This window comes from Myotis daubentonii, chromosome 6, assembly GCF_963259705.1.
Source record: "Myotis daubentonii chromosome 6, mMyoDau2.1, whole genome shotgun sequence".
In the NCBI taxonomy this organism is placed as follows: domain Eukaryota; kingdom Metazoa; phylum Chordata; class Mammalia; order Chiroptera; family Vespertilionidae; genus Myotis; species Myotis daubentonii.
In genome coordinates, this window is record NC_081845.1 from 41526085 (window position 1) to 41544165 (window position 18081).

An 18081-nucleotide genomic window follows, 5' to 3' on the forward strand; every position below is an offset into this window, starting at 1 on the left:
GCCCCCCAGTCTGGCTTCCCTCTGCGGGAGGCGACCTGGTGGATCAGGGGAGGCACCGCCCCCATTACTGTGCTGCTGTTGCTGCTGCCACTGCCGGCCTCAGCCACTGCCGGCCTCAGCCTCGGCCCTCACAGCCGCTGCGGCTTTGTCTGGAGGGACGTGCGGTAGACGTCCACTCTAATTAGCATTTTACCCTTTTATTAGTATAGATGTGTGAACACTTGTTATCTAATTCAACTGTGTGTCGATCAACCCAACGCGGGAGTGTTGGATCCCAGTCTGGTGGTAGGAGGGAGGTGGATGGGCAGAGATGCTGTGGGAGGACCCAAGAAAGATGAGGAAAAGGGAAGATCCTGAGTGGAGCTTCTTTTAGAAGCGATCTGCCCACTCTGATCTCCTAAGGGTAAGAGAGACAGATCCTACGACCAACCTTCCAGGTGAACGCCCCATTTTGTTCTGATGGCTCCCAACCATCTAAATTTACACTTGCATATAGTTTGTCCACACAACAAAATCTGCTCCAACAGACTAAGAGGAGAGTGAGAATTAACTCTGGTGAATCACACAGTTGGAAATGCCTTTCAACAGCACACACGTTTTCTGACCTCTCTCAAAGCAACCTATTCTTTTATGTGAATTTCTGTTTCTTTTATTTCATTTTTCTTACACCCAAACTCCTAAGACTATAAGCCAATTAAACAATAAAACATTTAAATAACATTTTATATATTCTTCCTAAGTATAGTGGCAAAAAAATATTTAATAGAAATGATAACAGGTTCAATTTATTGAGAGCTTATTATGTCCCAGATTCTGTGCAAAAGGTTTTTAATGTAAGATATAATTAGTCCTCCCCAAAAACCTATGAAGTAGGTATTGTATTGATGAAAAAACATTAACACTCAGAAGGTATATGTAGAAGGGAATTTTAACTGAAATAATAAATTTCATTTGTATTTTAATTGCATAAAGACATTATACCCAACAACATTGATGTAAATTTATTATATGTAACTCTAAAAACATATAGGAACCTGAATTTAAAGCAAGAGAGAGAGAGAGAGAGAGAGAGAGAGAGAGAGAGAGAGAGAGAGAGAGAGAGACTGGAAGTAGATTGTTCTTCAGATCTGGGTTGCTGCTCTGTTACTATGCTGTGGGGAAGTAAGATTCTCTCTTTGAGATGAAAGGCTGAAACTAGTCCAGTCCAGACTTTTCACTATCAATGGCCAGTTTTATTTCTACCCCTCTGGTACTTTCTATGTGGAAAATTTTGTCTCAAGAATCATTCAATAATTTTCCATTTCCCTTAACCATATGACGCCCAACCACTGAGCCACATCAGCAGTGGGGGGGCCACCAGAACTTTTCAAAGGCTTCTGGGGATAGGAGTGTGATGCTCCTTGAGAACCGCAGCCGGATACTGACAACGTTACCAAGGGATTACTCTATAATCTCACCCACAAGGACTGTGGTTCAAACAGAATAAATATCCCAAAATATTGTTTCAAGAGTTTATTGATGCCCCAGAAAAGAAGAAGAAAAGAAGGGAACGAAGGAGGACGAGAGGGAGGGAGGAGGAAAGCGGAACGGTTTGTATAAATCTTATTTCCTTACTGGGAACGAAACTTTAGACTTTGACAGCATAAAAGCCCACAACCTTTTACCATCAGCAAACCCTGCTTACTGGGGCGGGGGGAGGGGGCAAGGGGGGGGTTAAGTGAACTTTGCGAATCTACGGAGTTTAGCTTCAGAAGTGGTTTCTCTTTTTCTTAGGCCATTATTCAATTCTTAGTTCATCAATCAAGGATGGTTTCAATGTAAGCATCCATGTGATCAGAATGGGTGATAATTTACAGCTCTTGAAACGATTGATGCTTTCTCTAAACTTCAACCATCATTACCAATGAACATTCATTGATTTCCTATAACAACTCTTTTAATTCTCTACCTTCTGTTGCCTGCATCTAAAATAGCTCTCAAAAGCATATACACTTGTTTAGTATGCAAAACCTGAGTTTAGCACTGACATAGCCACATTCTGTTGGTTCTTAAGTAGAAAATTACTTTCTTATGGATATAAGTATAATAACAAGATCACTGCTTTTAATAAAATCTATTAGCCATAGGACTTTTAAAAGCTCTATTTAAATTACATATTGCCTAAAAGAGTGCCACTGATCAAGTAAATACTGTGCATTCTTCCCTATACTTAGAGAGGAAGAAAGTCCATAATAGATGTCTACAACCCTAGGTTTGCAATATTATCTTTAAAAAGCAAAATTTGACCACTACAATTGCCACTCAGTTCCTTTTGGTGCAGGATAAACTGGTAGATGTTTGGATGGTTCTGTATTGCCTAGTTCTACTCATACTACTAGTAAGCAAGGGCCAGTCTGTTTTGGCATGGGAACGAACGTGCTTTCAAACTCTAGAACCGCTGGCAGTGGAAATGAATACTCTATGTCTCCTCTAAACCTCAGTTTTCAGATCATTTACTAAACTGACTTGGGATCTGTACTGAGTTCAAAGGGTGCTTTTTCTTAACTTACCACTGTTCTAACCTCATTTATTATCTGTTCTATGATGAGAAATTATCTAAATATCTTGTCTGTTAGTGGATTCAAGTACTTATTATACCCATGCAATTATCTTCATAAGTTCAAATGAAAAACAGAAAAATAAAAGCATGTAATATGCACTAGATCAGGGGTGGGCAAACTTTTTGACTCGAGGGCCACAATGGGTTCTTAAACTGGACCGGAGGGCCGGAACAAAAGCATGGATGGAGTGTTTGTGTGAACTAATATAAATTCAAAGTAAACATCATTACATAAAAGGGTACGGTCTTTTTTTTTTTTTTTAGTTTTATTCATTTCAAATGGGCCGGATCCGGACCATGGGCCGTAGTTTGCCCACGGCTGCACTAGATTCTAATGAAATCAATGTGACTCGTTAGTTGATTGGTAAGATATATACAGTTACATATTTTATCTTGTTTGATGTCTTCTCTTTACTGCTCTTTGGATTATCTTGTGTTTTTAGTTTTTGGACACTTCCTGGTTAATGCCAATGTCATCTATATGGCAATGCCAGCTAAAAATGCACCAAAGTATCTTGAAAACCAGCTAAAGTATAGTAATAGCGCTAATCACAAACCTTTCATCATCTCATAGAAACAAGATAAGATGGACAATGTGTGGGGACAGATATGTGATGAATGGCAGTGCAGAGTATCAAGAGAGGTAAGGATGGAACACGTAGCAGTTTTAAGAGATATAAGAGGACATGGGACGGGAGAGAAATCGTTGGAGAAATGGGGCAAAAGGGAGTCTTTTTCATGTAAGGACATTTCAATCAGGTATAATTAATAAGCCAGACATTTTTGTATTTCATTCCATCATATTTAAAAGTAGTTGGAGGACTTTGTGACAATACCATGAAACAAAAACCATTTGTTGAGAGGTTGCTATTTTGTACCATAACTTAAGGAAGAGCTTAATAATGAATTTTGGATCACAAGTTAAAGCTGTATTTGAAACAGAAATGTTATCTCTTGTCCAAATGATAAAAAAAAACATCCCAGACGGGTAATCTGTTCTGCCTAATGGAAAAGTTGAAAAAACAAGGAGAAAAATGTCCTAACACAGATAGCTTAATGCTTTCCAATTTCTTGGGAGTAAAAAGTTTGTTATGATATAGAAGCCAGTCTCAAGGCAGGGGGCACTCTGTCAGCATGGCTTTCATGATCCCAACAGGACTAAGGAGGACTGTCCAGGTCGGGACACACACACACACACACACACACACACACACACACACACACACTCTACATAAAAGCCACGTGCAGTTTTGAAGTGGTAGTGTTGTAACTATCCAAACTTTAGATTTAAATTAATCCTGGCTGAAACCCAGGCCAGTTGACCTACCATATTTGGTCCTACTGACCTTCAAGGTATAGCATATTTTTAGAAGGCTGGTGCTGGTATCAAATATGAAGGAAAGGAAAAGACATTTCATATTTATCTTGAAATGGTTGCAATTAGGTGTTCGTATAGACGAAAGAACCAGATCACATATGCGATCTGAAAACGTTGGCTCATTTATCCATGACAGCAGCCACGCTGAAAACTTAAAACCCCCAGAGCTGCTTGCTTTTCACCAGAACATTTCACACCCGCCAGTGTCAGAGGTGTGACATCTGCTGTAAATAAGCACTGGTTCGGCCTGAAGAAATACAATTCCATGACTGCCTTTCTGTCAACTTTTATAAATGTTTCTTTCTTGGTCATCACATGATTTCTTTTAGGCTTTGGCTCTGTAAAATAGCCTTATTTTTACGGTTGGCATTACTTCACAAGTCATTCTAAAATGATATCTTTTTCTTTACATGCATATTGAAAATTTTTTTTTACTACTAGTAAACATTTGGCCAGAAGCACACGGAAGTTTAAAAGAGGAATTTCATCATGATTACTTGATAGGTGAAGCAATAATTTATCTAGAGAAGTCAATGTAAACATCAAAAGAGTATATGAAAGAATTTAAAATACATAATAAAAACTACCTTAAGTATTAAAAAAAAAACCCTTAGGTATAAATATAAGGACTACAAAACAAAAAAGTGACTAGCTCATATTTTATCACACAGAAGGAAGACACAGCATGAGAAATTTCAAAGAAAAGAAAGAGGTATACAGGTCAAGAATCAATTTCGGGCAAGATGATGGGCTCCAGTGAGCAGATCTCAAGGGATGAAAATAGGTATGCTTAGAAGCAAATTTTAAAAGCATTGTCTCTTCAAATCTTTTTCCATACCACCTAAGCATCTTGATTCACCATGGCCATATCAGCAGTGAAATGGGCGATATCAAACAGAACTATTTTGAAACATTTCTTTCTAATCCAAAATGGACCTTTATACTGTGTTTGTCATAAATCCACATACTCTTCTCTTCCAGATGACTATAATTGCAAAGTAGAACTTGCTTTGACATCTGAGGGCAGGACAACAGTTTGCTACCATCCTTCTGTGGATATTCCGTATGAACACACCAAGCCTATCCCTTGGCCAGATCCTGTGCATAATTATGAAGAAACACAGGATCAAATACTGAAAACCAGATTAGAAGAAAAAGATGAACACTTGGAGCAAGGACCCATGAAAGAACAACTTAGCAAAATGTTCTTTACTACTAAGCACCGTTGTTATCCTTACGGACAGTATCATACACGTCATAGGAAACTGAATCCTCCAAAAGACAGATGATATTGAGGCTTTCAGTAAAATGCTGTCCTGTTCTCATTTGCCATTTGAGGAAATTCAATCACATATATTCACTATGTTATATAGTAAAATAATAATAAAGTGTCTTTTCATCTAAAAAAAGAAATCAATTTCGGTGATGTGACTGAGGGACTGTATAGAAGAAGGTTAGATAACATTCCAGGTGTGCAAACTGGTTGTTTGCAAGCTGGAGGCAAAAGAGGGCTAGATTAAAAGATGTTTTAATCATCATTTTTACCCAAGTTTTATTATTATTATTATTATCATTATTTAGTCAAATTGCTTATTCAAAGCTTTGAAGCCACCATGACTGTTACCTTTAATGCAAGTAATAATGTTGGTAGAATGAGTTTGTATGATGATAGAGCAGTGGTCGGCAAACCGCAGCTCGCGAGCCACATGCGGCTCTTTGGCCCCTTGAGTGTGGCTCTTCCACAAAATGCCAGGTGCGGGTGCGAACGTACAGTGTGATTGAAACTTTGTGGCCTATGCGCGGAAGTCGGTATTTTGTGGAAGAGCCACACTCAAGGGGCCAAAGAGTCGCATGTGGCTCGCGAGCCGCGGTTTGCCAACCATGGTGATAGAATATCAAAATACCTCCCTATTGTTGTATTACTAAATTAATATTGCTGCTGAATTGTTGCTATATCACTGAATTAGTAAGAACTATGTGTACACTTTCCATAATACACAAAGTTTATGCGAGTAGCATACAAATTTGTATAGAGACCTGTTGTCCTGGAGCACGTTGCTATCTAAAATGTACCCTCAGGATTAACTCATGTGCAAGAGGCAAAAGGAGATTGTGTCAAACCATCTCTATAGCTACTCAGAAATCGGAAGGAGTTAAAACTATTGCGCTGAAATCACCAAGGAGAAGCTTCTAATGATCGATAAATTCGATCTGTTCCAGCACCAGCTACTGCTGAAGAAAATGATGAGGTGCAGATGAGAAGTAAATGACCTCTGTCCACTTCCCCTTCTAGACCAATTGGTCTTCCTGTGACTCACTATATATATTGCCCTTTACCAAGAATCAGCATTCCTTAAATTGTTCACATGTGGTAGGTAGGTGAAAATTGAACCAGAAAAATTGCCACTAGGTTCAGATAACCTCTGTAAACTGTGATGTTATGTCTTCTCCATGTAGGTCTGATTTTGAAAATTAAAGCTGAAGGTAAAGTCATATAGGGTATTCTTGGCCTCGTGGTTACTTTCCCCTCCTCCTTATGGGTTATAGTGCCCTTCATGTCATCCAGCCTTTTATATGATGAAAGCCTGATAGTCAGGCTGCTAGGGAGTTCCTACAGATCTTTTCTCTGGCCACTGCTCCCTTAAGGAAAGCTTGTTTCCCTGTTTGAACATGTTAAGGCTGTGACCCTGTGAACACATGACCACTGATACAAAACTCGACAGCTCTCAAGCCAAGGTCAGAGGGAAAAACTGAAGGTGTAGGTATGAGACGAGCAGATGGGTCCCTGGACAGAGACAGAATGATTTTCACATGCCCAAGTTATCTTAATGTTACCTATTAGGACTAGAGCCTACATATTAACCAATTTATGTGTGCATAGTCTATAAGCCAAAATTGGCTTGTGTTGAAGACAATTCCTTGAGTATTTGAACTATAGAGTTTTCATCTCCTTTGGTCATCCTTTGAATTTAACTGGTAGAAATTTACATGAAGAATTCATTATCTTAGTAAGACAAAAGAAACAAATTCAATTTGTTTTGAATAATTTTTCTATTGTTTTTTCTAACACACACAAAAAACTTGAATAATATCCTGGCAGGTGTGGTGAAAGGAGTAAACTTGTTTGGATAATACTATTTCATCATCTTTCAGTTTCCACATTGCATCGCTGAGTATTGTCTGATTTTCCTAGAAGGTATAAAAGATACCAAGAGCCCTAGCTAGTGTTGCTCAGTGGGTAGAGCGTCGGCAGTGACCCAAGGGTCCCAGGGTTGATTCCAGTCAAGGGAATGTACCTTGATTGCAGGCTCCTCCCTGGCCCAGGCCCTGGTCAGGGCTCGTGCAGGAGGCAACCAATCGATGTGTTTCTCTCACATCGATACTTCTCTGTGTCTTTCCCTTTCTCTAAAAATCAATGGAAAAATATCCCTGGGTGAGGATTAAAAAAAATAAATTAAATAAAATGTACCAGGAGATAGTACTTATTTGTAGTCTTTTTTCTTTTTAGTCTTACATTGAACACAGTTGAGAATTCAGCATTTTCCTTTTTCTGCCCATAATGGCAAACAGAAGAAAACTGACAGAAGATATTTCACAATTGTTAGAAGAATAAGCATACAAATACAAAGACAGACTCTTAACAATGATGGTGAAATTAATTATATAAACTGTATTTCAGATTATGTGTTTACATAAAATAATATCCAAGATATAGTTGATCAAATGTAAGAATCAAAGAGTGAACAATCTATTTTTAAGACCATAAGGAAATCTGTTATTCAGTTAGGGAGGATGTCATCATAGAATATTTTTAAGAAGAAATTTTTGCTATAAGGACATGTAACAGTACTCTTTCACCTGATGAGGTTTAATAAGTAGACAAATGCTAAAAGCACCGACTGAAAGGATATAAAGAGCATAGAAATGGCCCTAACCGGTTTGGCTCAGTGGATAGAGCCTTGGTCTGTGGACTCAAGGGTCCCAGGTTCGATTCTGGTCAAGGGCATGTACCTGGGTTGCGGGCATATCCCTGGTAGGGAGTGTGCAGGAGGCAGCTGATTGATGTTTCTCTCGCATTGATGTTTCGAACTCTCTATCCCTCTCTCTTCCTCTCTGTAAAAATTCAATAAAAATATATATATTTTTAAAAAAGAGCATAGAAATGAAAAAACTCATTGAATTGATCATTTTAATCAATGTCTAAAAATGAAAATGTTTTGCTATTATAGGCTAAAGAAATTACTTCTCTCTCCTCAACAAAATTATGAGCCATGAAAGTTTTCAAAGTACTGCATCTTGAGGACAAAAGCACAACAGGAAGAATCAGAGGTAATAAAAAGCTGGAACCTCTTAGAAATGTATTTGAAATCTGGATCAATATTTTCAAGACGGGTATGTTTCAGACTCATCCATGAACAATTACTTACATTCAAATGATATTGCCTATGTTGGATATGTATATCTTTATACCAGATATACATGTCCAAAATATGGAATAAATTTTGGGTTCATTACATTTAAAGTCTTATTACTTTCCAACACAGGTGTTTTTCACCATCCCTTTGCTTATATATTTGTAATTATCTGAAAAACAACTTAAAATATATTTTAAAAGGGTCCATTGGACTCAGATGATAAATGATGGTGACTATTCTTCCTGGCATATCAGTGGTTAAAAAAATGTAGAATTTGATAAAAGGTGTAAGGATAGAAAGTGTTATATCTTTAAGAGAATATATAGTCACAATTATTGGGAGCAACAGGAACAGTTTTGTAAAGGAGTTGGCCTGGCTACAACAAGCTAGTTAAAAGCTATGAAATATGAGTTCAGGTTTATATAAATGGAATAGAAAACATGCTAGGTGAATTTATGACATAAAAAAGAAGACAGAAGTAGAAAACAAAGGTCATGTTTAGACAAGCAAGTTAGCTAGCTTAGGGAAAAAAACAGAAACCAAGATTATTAAGCAGTATATTAAACTTATTATAATTTAATATCTTAAAAATCTTTCATCTTGCCCTGACCGGTTTGGCTCAGTGGATAGAGCGTCGGCCTGCATATTGAAGGGTCCCAGGTTCGATTCCAGTCAAGGGCATGTACCTTGGTTGTGGGCACATCCCCAGTCGGGGGTATGCAGGAGGCAGCTAATCAATGTTTCTCTCATCGATGTGTCTAACTTTCTATTCCTCTCCCTTCCTCTCTGTAAAAAAATCAATAAAATATACTTTTAAAAAAATCTTTCATGTTACAGAAAAAGTTGAGTTTCGAAATTGATATATACATTGTTCATGACCACAAATCTATGACAGAAAGCTCTTCTCCTAAGCAAAAGCTACCAAATTCCACTCAATTTCCCGTTATCTAAGTTACCTTTTGACAAGTCTTTTTTATTCAATTTTAGTATCACTATAAGGAGTTTTCGAAGAAGTAGTAATGAGAACTGAAACTTAACGGTTGGTTCATGTGCATTTTTTGAGATACTGCTAGTCTGAAATTTGTGGAGAAGCTAAGGTTGCAATCACAGAGGAGACACCGTGGAAAGGAGAGATGGTAGTTAAGCCATAGGGCAGATTCAACTAGCAAAACATGAAGAGTGAGAGGAGGACTGCAGAGAAAGTTTGCAGAAGTACTTCTTTTTAATAAGTTCCAGGTGAAGGAACCAGTTAGAAGTCTAAGAAAGAGCAGTCACAGAAATAGGCAGGAGGGCAAGAAAAGAGGCATTTCTCTAGTTTAAAAACAACTTTTGTAATGGGGAAATTGGCCAACAGCAATCAAATAAGATGATTACAAACTAGGTTGACAGATTTAGCAAGCAGGAGGTAGTAAGAAGTCTCAGGTAGAACATACACACAATACAGAAGAATTAAGGAACTAAAGTGAGGTGCAGTGTCAAGTATCAAACAACTTCCTCCAAGTCAAACATGCATATCTTAGGAAACGGGTCTGCCAAGTGGATTCACTTTGTCAGAGTGGAGAAGCCCTATCCAAAACTGCATAATACGTATTTTTTTGAAAATCAGCCAAGTCCAAAAGAAAAACAGACAGAAGCCTGAACAGGAAATTCACAAAAAGAGAAAGAAAAATGACACAAATACTTTAAATATTCACATTAGCAAAAATTAAAAAACACACACACACACACACACACACACACTTTAAAAATTAATGATACAAAAAAAATCAATGAATTAATTATATTGTCTTCAAATTAGCATATAAAAATACTCTAAACCATACCACTGAAAACAACTAAAATTACTTAAGAAACTATTTTTAAAAAATCTTTCAAAATTAATCTAAATTAATTTGAAATTAATCCTTAATTACGCCAGAAAATAAGGAATGCTTAGAAGTGAAAAATAAAGTAAAAGCAGAAAACTAGGGTGGTAAGAATGGCGAAACAGAACAAACCCTCCCATGCAGGTACCTATAGATACCTGTTACTTTAAGGTCTGACCTTGTAAGGGGAACGACGGAGCAGAGGGGTTGGGAAACAAAGCCTAAAACCTGTCTGGAAGTTGAGAGTCTAAAAGAGATCTTGCCCATACAACTAGAACACCCTCTCCCCAAGCTGCACCCAAAATATAAAGATAAATGAAAAAGAAACTTGTCCTGAAGAAAAGGATGGCATCAACATTTTTCTACACTCAACATGGGAGGAAGAGAAAACAAATCACCCCTTAGGCTGATGACCACAACCCAGACTGTGTGTGGTGTTGCAGCTTAAGTGGAGATATGGCATGAGCTGAGAATTTATCATTGATTGTTCCCCATTTGGTACAAGTGCCTCCAGGCACATGACAAAGCAAACACACACACAAAGTCCCTGGAAAAAATTGCACCTTTCAAACCGGAGTCCAAGAATCCCCATAGATAAAATTAAAAAAAAAAAAAGTGGTTAAAAAAAAATCATAAAATGACCTGGCCAGTGTGAGGTCCCTGAGGAAGACAGAGTTCTGCCTCTAGAATGCCTTTGGATTTGAAATGCAGCATCAACTCTTTCCTGGGTCTCCAGCCTATTTGAGAATTGACTACAAATTTCAGATCTTCCTCCAGACTGCCATCATTCAAGCTGAGCCTAAAGGCAACATCAACCCTTCTCTGGGTTTCCAATCTGCTGGCCCTGCAAATTTTAAACTTTCCAGACCCCACAATCACATGAAACTACACACATGCCTGGAAATAGAAAAAGTAAGTAATTGAAACTAAAAGCTCAATCGATGACTTAAAAAGCAACCGGATCAGAAATATCTGAAGAGAATGTTAAGAACTTCTGCTTCCAGCAGTATCACCAACCAAATACTCTAAAGAACACTTAGAAAAACCACATTTTTTATACATTGCTGGGCTTGCAGAAAATAAGGGAAATAGCCCCCCGCAAATAAATCTAGAGGAAAAGTTAGAGCAAGAAGCATTGAGCTATAAGCAAACAGTAAAGGCAGACAAATTATTTGCCCTGCAAACAACTAATATTAATGGTCTAAGTCAAGGGGTGAAGAGACTGAGTCATGTGCCAGCAGCAACTGAACTCACTTCTATACCAAGGCAGGGATCCTCAAAATTAGTTATAATACTCAGCTCTATAAAAAGTCATAGCTCTAGGAAGAAGCAAACACAATTCCTTCTAAAGAACAGTTTTCTCAACTTTAGCATGGATTTTTTCATAGATTATAATAAAACTAGAGGCCCGGTGCACAAAAATTTGTGCACTCGGGGGGGAGGGGGGTCCCTCAGCCCGGCCTGTGCCCTCTTGCAGTCTGGGACCCCCCGGGAGATAACGACCTGCTGGCTTAGGCCCGTTCCCGGGTGGCAGAGGGCAGGCCCAATCCCTAGGTGCAGCCCCTGGTCGGGCTCAGAGCAGGGCCGATTGGGGAGTTGGGGCGCAGCCCCCTGTCATGCACAGAGCAGGGCGGATCGGGAGGTTGCGATGCCACCCTCAGTCATGCTCAGGGTAGGGCTGATTGAGGGGTTGGGGCACCGCCCCCTGTCACACTCAAGGCAGGGTCGATGGGGAGGTTGCGGCGCCACCCCCTGTCATGCACAGAGCAGGGCCAATTAGGGGGTTGGGGAGCTCCCCCCTGTCACACACAGAGCGGGGCGGATCAGGGGGTTGGGGCGCCACCCTCTATCACCCACAGAGCAGGGCCAATCAGGGGGTTGGGGCGCCGCCACTCTCACACTCTGGGCAGGGCCGATGGGGAGGTTATGGCTCTACCCCATCACACAAAGAGCAGTGCCCGTGGGGGGGGGGGGGTTGTGGCGCCGCACCCTGTCACACACAGAGCCGCAGGGCGATCAGGGGGTTGGGGAGCTCCCCCCTATCAGGCACAGAGCAGGGCTGATCAGGGGGTTGGGGTGCCTTCCCCTGTCACGAACAGAGCAGGGCAGATAGGGAGGTTGTGGCCCCACCCCCTGTCACACACAGAGCCACAGGGCAATCAGGGGGTTTGGGCGCTGCCCCCTGTCACGCTGATCCCGGTGCCGGGAGGCCTCTCAGCTCTGCTGATCCCGGTGCTGGGAGGCCTCGCGGCTCCGCTGATCCCGGTGCTGGGAGGCATATTACCCTTTTACTATATAGGATAGAGGCCTGGTGCATGGGTGGGGCCAGCTGGTTTGCCCTGAAGGGTGTCCTGGATCAGGGTGGGGGTCCCCACTGGGGTGCCTGGCCAGCCTGGGTGAGGGGATGATGGCTGTTTGCAGCTGGTCACACACCCTTCAGGGTGGGGGTCCCCACTGGGGTGCCTGGCCAGTCTGGGTGAGGGGCTGAGGGCTGTTTTCAGGCTGGCAGGTGACTGAAGCTCCCAACTGCTACTTTTTTTCTTTCTTTTTTTTTAATTCTGGGCCAGCTTTAGCTCTGGCTCCAGCTCTGAGGCCTCTGCTGCTGAAAGCAGGTATCTGGTTTGTTTGGGTTCTATAATGGAAACACTGTATCAACTCCAGCTCTGAGATCCCTGTGGGCTGAAAGCAGGTTTCTGGGGTTTTGTTTAGCTTCTATATTTGTAACAATGTTTCAAACTGCAAGCTCAGAGGCTGGCAAGGCAGGCGGGGAACGTTGGTTTCCTCCATCACTAAAGCAAGCAAGCCTCATGTTAGCTTCAAGCTGCCTGGCTGCTGGCCGCCTTCCTGGCTGGCAGTTAATTTGCATATCTCGCAGATTAGCCAATGGGAAGGGTAGCGGACGTACACTAATTACCATGTTTCTCTTTTATTAGATAGGATATGTATGAGCTCATAATTAAAGATTATGAGTGAGGGTCAGCAGAAACAAAGTACAGATTTAGACTTCCAAGGGCTTTACTGGAATTGCCAAAAACAGACTATAAAATAGCTAGAGACAAAGTTCATAAAGAAATAAAAGATAAATTAACAAAATGAATAATCAACATAAAACTAGCAAAATTAACTAGGCATATTTGAAAATATGAAATGCAACAGAACTATTAGATATTAAAATGGTACTATTGACATTTAAAACAGTGGAATTATTAAACAGCAATTTAGACAGAGCTAAAGGTAGAATTGGTGAACTGGAAAATACACCTGAAGTTACATGGAACACAGAATAGACAGATAAAAGAGAGGTTAAGAAATATTGAGAATAGAGTAAGAATGTCTAAAGTACATCAAATAAGTTTATGAGTGGGGGGGAAGAGAGAAAATAAGCAGAGAGAGAATGTAGAGAATAAAGGGGAGGCAATATTTGAAGAGAAAAATGTCTGAAATTTTTCCAGAATGGATGAAAGACTTGAACAGTTATAACATGTAGCAAGCAGAACAAATAAACATGAATGCACATCTATGCATAATACACTAAAACTGTAGAAACTTAGGACAAAATGATGTCACAAGTAGTTAGATAGAAAAGGAAGATCATCTGCAAAGGAACAGAAATTAGACTGATGGCAGATAACTGCAATAATGGAAACCAAGAATCAGTATAAAAATATCATTGAAATGCTGAAAGAAAACATCTTGCATACTCTAGCTTTTAGGAACAAGAGTAAAATAAAGATAAATTCGGATAAAAATGAGTTTACCATAAACAAATGTCCCTATAGAAAATTCCAAACAATATATATTGGGGGTAAAATCTCAGAAGGAAGGTCAGAGATGAAAGAAGAATAGTGAATATATAGTTCATTAAGTACGTAGGTAACAATGACTGATAATAATAAATAATAATTTATAAAGTTAAAAAGCAAAAATTGAAGCATAGCCTATACATTTGAAGAAGGTTCCTAGGCCTTAAAGTACTCTATGTATCATTATTTGATGGAAAGGACTCAAGAGTAGAAATAATTCTAAAAATATTTATCAATTATTATACCATGGGTACAAACCAATCAGAATGGTCAATAAAATAAACAGTATGGCTATCCCAGCATGCAGTTGCTGAATATGAGCCTTAGCTGTGAACTAACTTTAGAATTTGTTAACTTGTGTAACCATGGTAGTATTCAAGGAAACAATGAAATACTAGAAATAGATTGTATTGTATAACCCCTGAACTACTGAAGGGGAAAGGTGAAACAAGAAAAACAAACATTAAAATTTTAATGAGGGAAAGAAGGGGAAAGGAAAACATCAACATAAAGAAAATAAAAAATAAAAAACCAGAAAAATCCAGAGTGAATAGATAAAGACTTGTAGTAAAACATATCAATAATGGCAGTATATAGACAAATTGTACCAGTTTAAATACAGATTGTCAGATTAGATTTAAAAAATACTAAAATCAGCTATAGGTTGTATCTAAAATATAACAACATGAAAAGATGGAAAAGAGGTGAAAGAAACTGTAATCCCGTGTGATTGGCTAACCTGTGCCCCAACCCCAATTCATATGCTGAAGCCCTACTCATTAATGCATTTCAAGACAGGCCTTTAAAGAAGTAATTAAGGTTAAGTGAGTCATAAGGGTGGGGCCCTAACCCAATACTGGTGTCCCTATAAGAAGAGACATGGGACATGTGTGCTTGGAGAAAAGGCCATGTAAGGGCAGTGCAAGAAAGCACCATGTGCAAGCCAAGGAGAGAGGCCACAGGAGAAACTAAACTAATGACACCTTGATCTTGGACTTTTAGCTTCCAGAACTGTGAGAGAATAAATTGTTTTTTAAGCCACTCAGCCTGTGGTATTTGGTTATGGCAGCCCTAAGACATCAGACAGATATTAACCAAAAGAAAGCTGGTTTTATTAATAATATAGAGAAAATATTCTTTGAGGCAAAAATATACTATCCTTAGGAATAGAGAAAGATGTCAAATAGTGAGAAATGGTTCAATTCATAATTTAAATATATTACACACACACACACACAGAAAAATGGAAAAATCTGGAGGGAGAAATAGAGGAATCAATCACTATTGGGTACCGAGTTGAGCAAGCCAGCTGTGGAGGACATTTTGGAATTATTTGGGGGAAATTTGAATATGTTATGGGTTTTAGGTAAGATAAAAATACATAACTATGGAAAAGAGATTACTGACTAAAATATTAGTAGGTTACGAAAGAGCTGTACATTTTAGCAAATGCATAGATATGTAAACACACACACACACCACGCAGATTAAAACTGTATACTAAAGTTTTCATGTTGGTACTCTGATGAGTATAATTATTTTCTTTTTTTGGCTTCTGTGTATTTTTAAGGACAAACAACGCAAAATGAGAGAACCCTGAAACATAAATACTAGAAGTAATATAGAGAAGAAGTCATTATATAACAAAAGAGGTTTCACAAATCAATGAAAAGAGTTCAAACAAGAGATGCTGAGTATGGGTAAGTTCAGAGTAAAGCTTCCTATTATATAAAGTCACAAATTAAATTTTAGATGAATTTCAGAGTTAAAAGAAATAAACCAGAAAAAATACAGATCAATATATACCTGATCATCAGATGGGTAACAAACAAAGGCAGAAACACAATGGAATAACTTGCCAAATAAAAGAGCAATGAAATTGGATATGCCAACCATTACCACGGATGGGGCAAAATTAATTATTAGGTGAAAATATTTTATAACTTAAAAAACAAATGCACTTAAAATTTATTAAAATCAATAGTCATCAGTAAGGTGGCTGATTACAAAATTACACAAAATCAACCCTATTTAGGAAAAAAATAAAAGAAGAAACACACACCCAGGATAGACTTTATACATGTGTTTAGATTTACTAAACGTTTATTTTATGCTAACAGTGTGTAGTTTTCATTTTCTCCATTTAGGTTCCACGTATCTCTTATTAAGCTTTATTCCCAAGTGTTTTATTTTTCTTTTCCCTTTGGTAAATGGAATATGTCTTCAGTGAGCAGGAAAGATACAGATAGGTTCTTTTCCCAGCCATCCATCCTCCTTCTGCCTATCTCCCCTAGCAGGAGGGTCATGGTTTGATAGTTTGTTTACTGCCAGCTCAAAAGGGCAGAAACCATACATTCCAGAGCTCAGATATCTGCCTTTGCTCAAGAAATGCTAGAAGCCAGCTCTAGTCTCTTGTTAAAGGAAGAAAAACCACAATTGGTGATTTTAAAAAACATACACACACAAAAACAGTAACTCTTAGGGACAATGTAACCTAGGGAAGAAAGATGTACTTTTAGAAAATGGGGACAGGCCCTCTGGAACTAAAAACACAGTTTCAAATTTTAAAACTGAATCGAAAAAGAAAAAAAAAGTAAGAAGAGATAGCCACACCTGAGAACGCAATATTTTGTAAGTTTAAGTAGAACAATCTTATAACAAAAAGCAAGACAGGAGATCGGAAATGCTGAGAGAAAGGTATGAAACTTTGAAGACCAATTTAGGAGCGCTATCAGTTGACTAACAGGAGTTCCAGAAGGAGAAAAGGAAATCAGTAAGGTAAACAAATAACAAAAGAAAATTTCTAAACACATAAAGAAATGAATATTTACAAGAGGTGACATTGTTCTGCAACAAGACTTTTTCAATGAAGGAAGTGACTTGTTGATTTACGTGATCGCACAAGCTCCCTGTGTTGCTGGAAAACGGAAACAAACAGTTTGCAGACTGGCTACTTTAAATAGCACTGCTTCATGGACATCAGTTGGTTTTGCCTAACTTCATCCAGTATCTCTTTTCATAATAGCACCTTGATTTTCTTTTGGGAGAGGCTTCCTTCCCCTATTTTAATCCTTGTGGTTGGGATAGGGCTCACCTCACTCCTCTCAGCTCATGGGGTGGGCAAATGACGCAAGTCTATGGAATCAGTGTCACGCTATGTTAGATCAAAAAAATCAATCTAAGCTTTTGTCAGAACTGCTGGCAATTCTAGCCTTCCTGGCACTAGAATTGAGTACTCAAATCCAGATGTATCTGAAACGATCCTAATTCCTGGAGTTATAAGTTACGTGAGTCAATAAATTTCATTTTTCCCCTTCTTGTGCAATAGTTCTCAGACTTCAGGGTGCATCAATATTACCTGGAGAGTATGTTAAAAACAACAACAACAAAACAAAACAAAACAAAACAACAGACTGCTGGAATCCATACCCTGGGATAAGTCTGGATGAAGCCTCAGAATTTTTCTTTCTAAAAAGATCCCAGGTGATGCTGGTTTAGTGACTACACTTGAGAATAAACTGCCTTAAGCCATTATGAATTGGTTCATATTACTTATACCTGAAAGACTAGTGACTGCTATATCTCCAATTATGTGAAATAACCCTTGAAGCAAATTGAAAATAAAAATTTTAAGTTATCTAAGAAATAATGAAAATAATTAGAAATTCATACCAAACAAGCCTTTCTTAAAATAATATCTATGGTCTGAAATCCTTATCTATACTAATAAAAGAATAATATGCTAATTAGACCAGATATCCTTCTGGACAAAGCCACAGTGGCGGGGCCAAGGCAGAGGCAGTTAGGGGCAATCAGGCCCAGGTCGGCAGAGGAGAGCAGTTAGGGGGATCAGGCTGGCAGGGGAGAGCAGTTAGGACGATCAGGCCAGCAGGGGAGAGCAGTTAGGGGGATCAGGCAGGCAGGCAGAGTGGTTAGGACAGGCAGGCAGGTGAGCGGTTAGAAGCCAGCCATCCCGGATTGCAAGAGGGATGTCCAACTGCCAGTTTATCTATACTAATAA

General features: G+C 39.0%; 2 protein-coding genes across 2 annotated transcripts in view; one reads left to right on the plus strand and one right to left on the minus strand.

Annotated features, from left to right (window-relative positions):
- Positions 1–18081, minus strand: part of LIN28B (lin-28 homolog B) — a 73619-nt gene that overhangs the window by 6753 nt on the left and 48785 nt on the right. The window lies entirely within an intron of this gene.
- On the plus strand, positions 4833–5290 carry LOC132236464 (large ribosomal subunit protein mL42-like). Its single transcript, XM_059699611.1, has one exon. It carries the CDS (start codon positions 4838–4840, stop codon positions 5264–5266), a length of 429 nt encoding a protein of 142 aa, XP_059555594.1. The 5' UTR covers positions 4833–4837; the 3' UTR covers positions 5267–5290.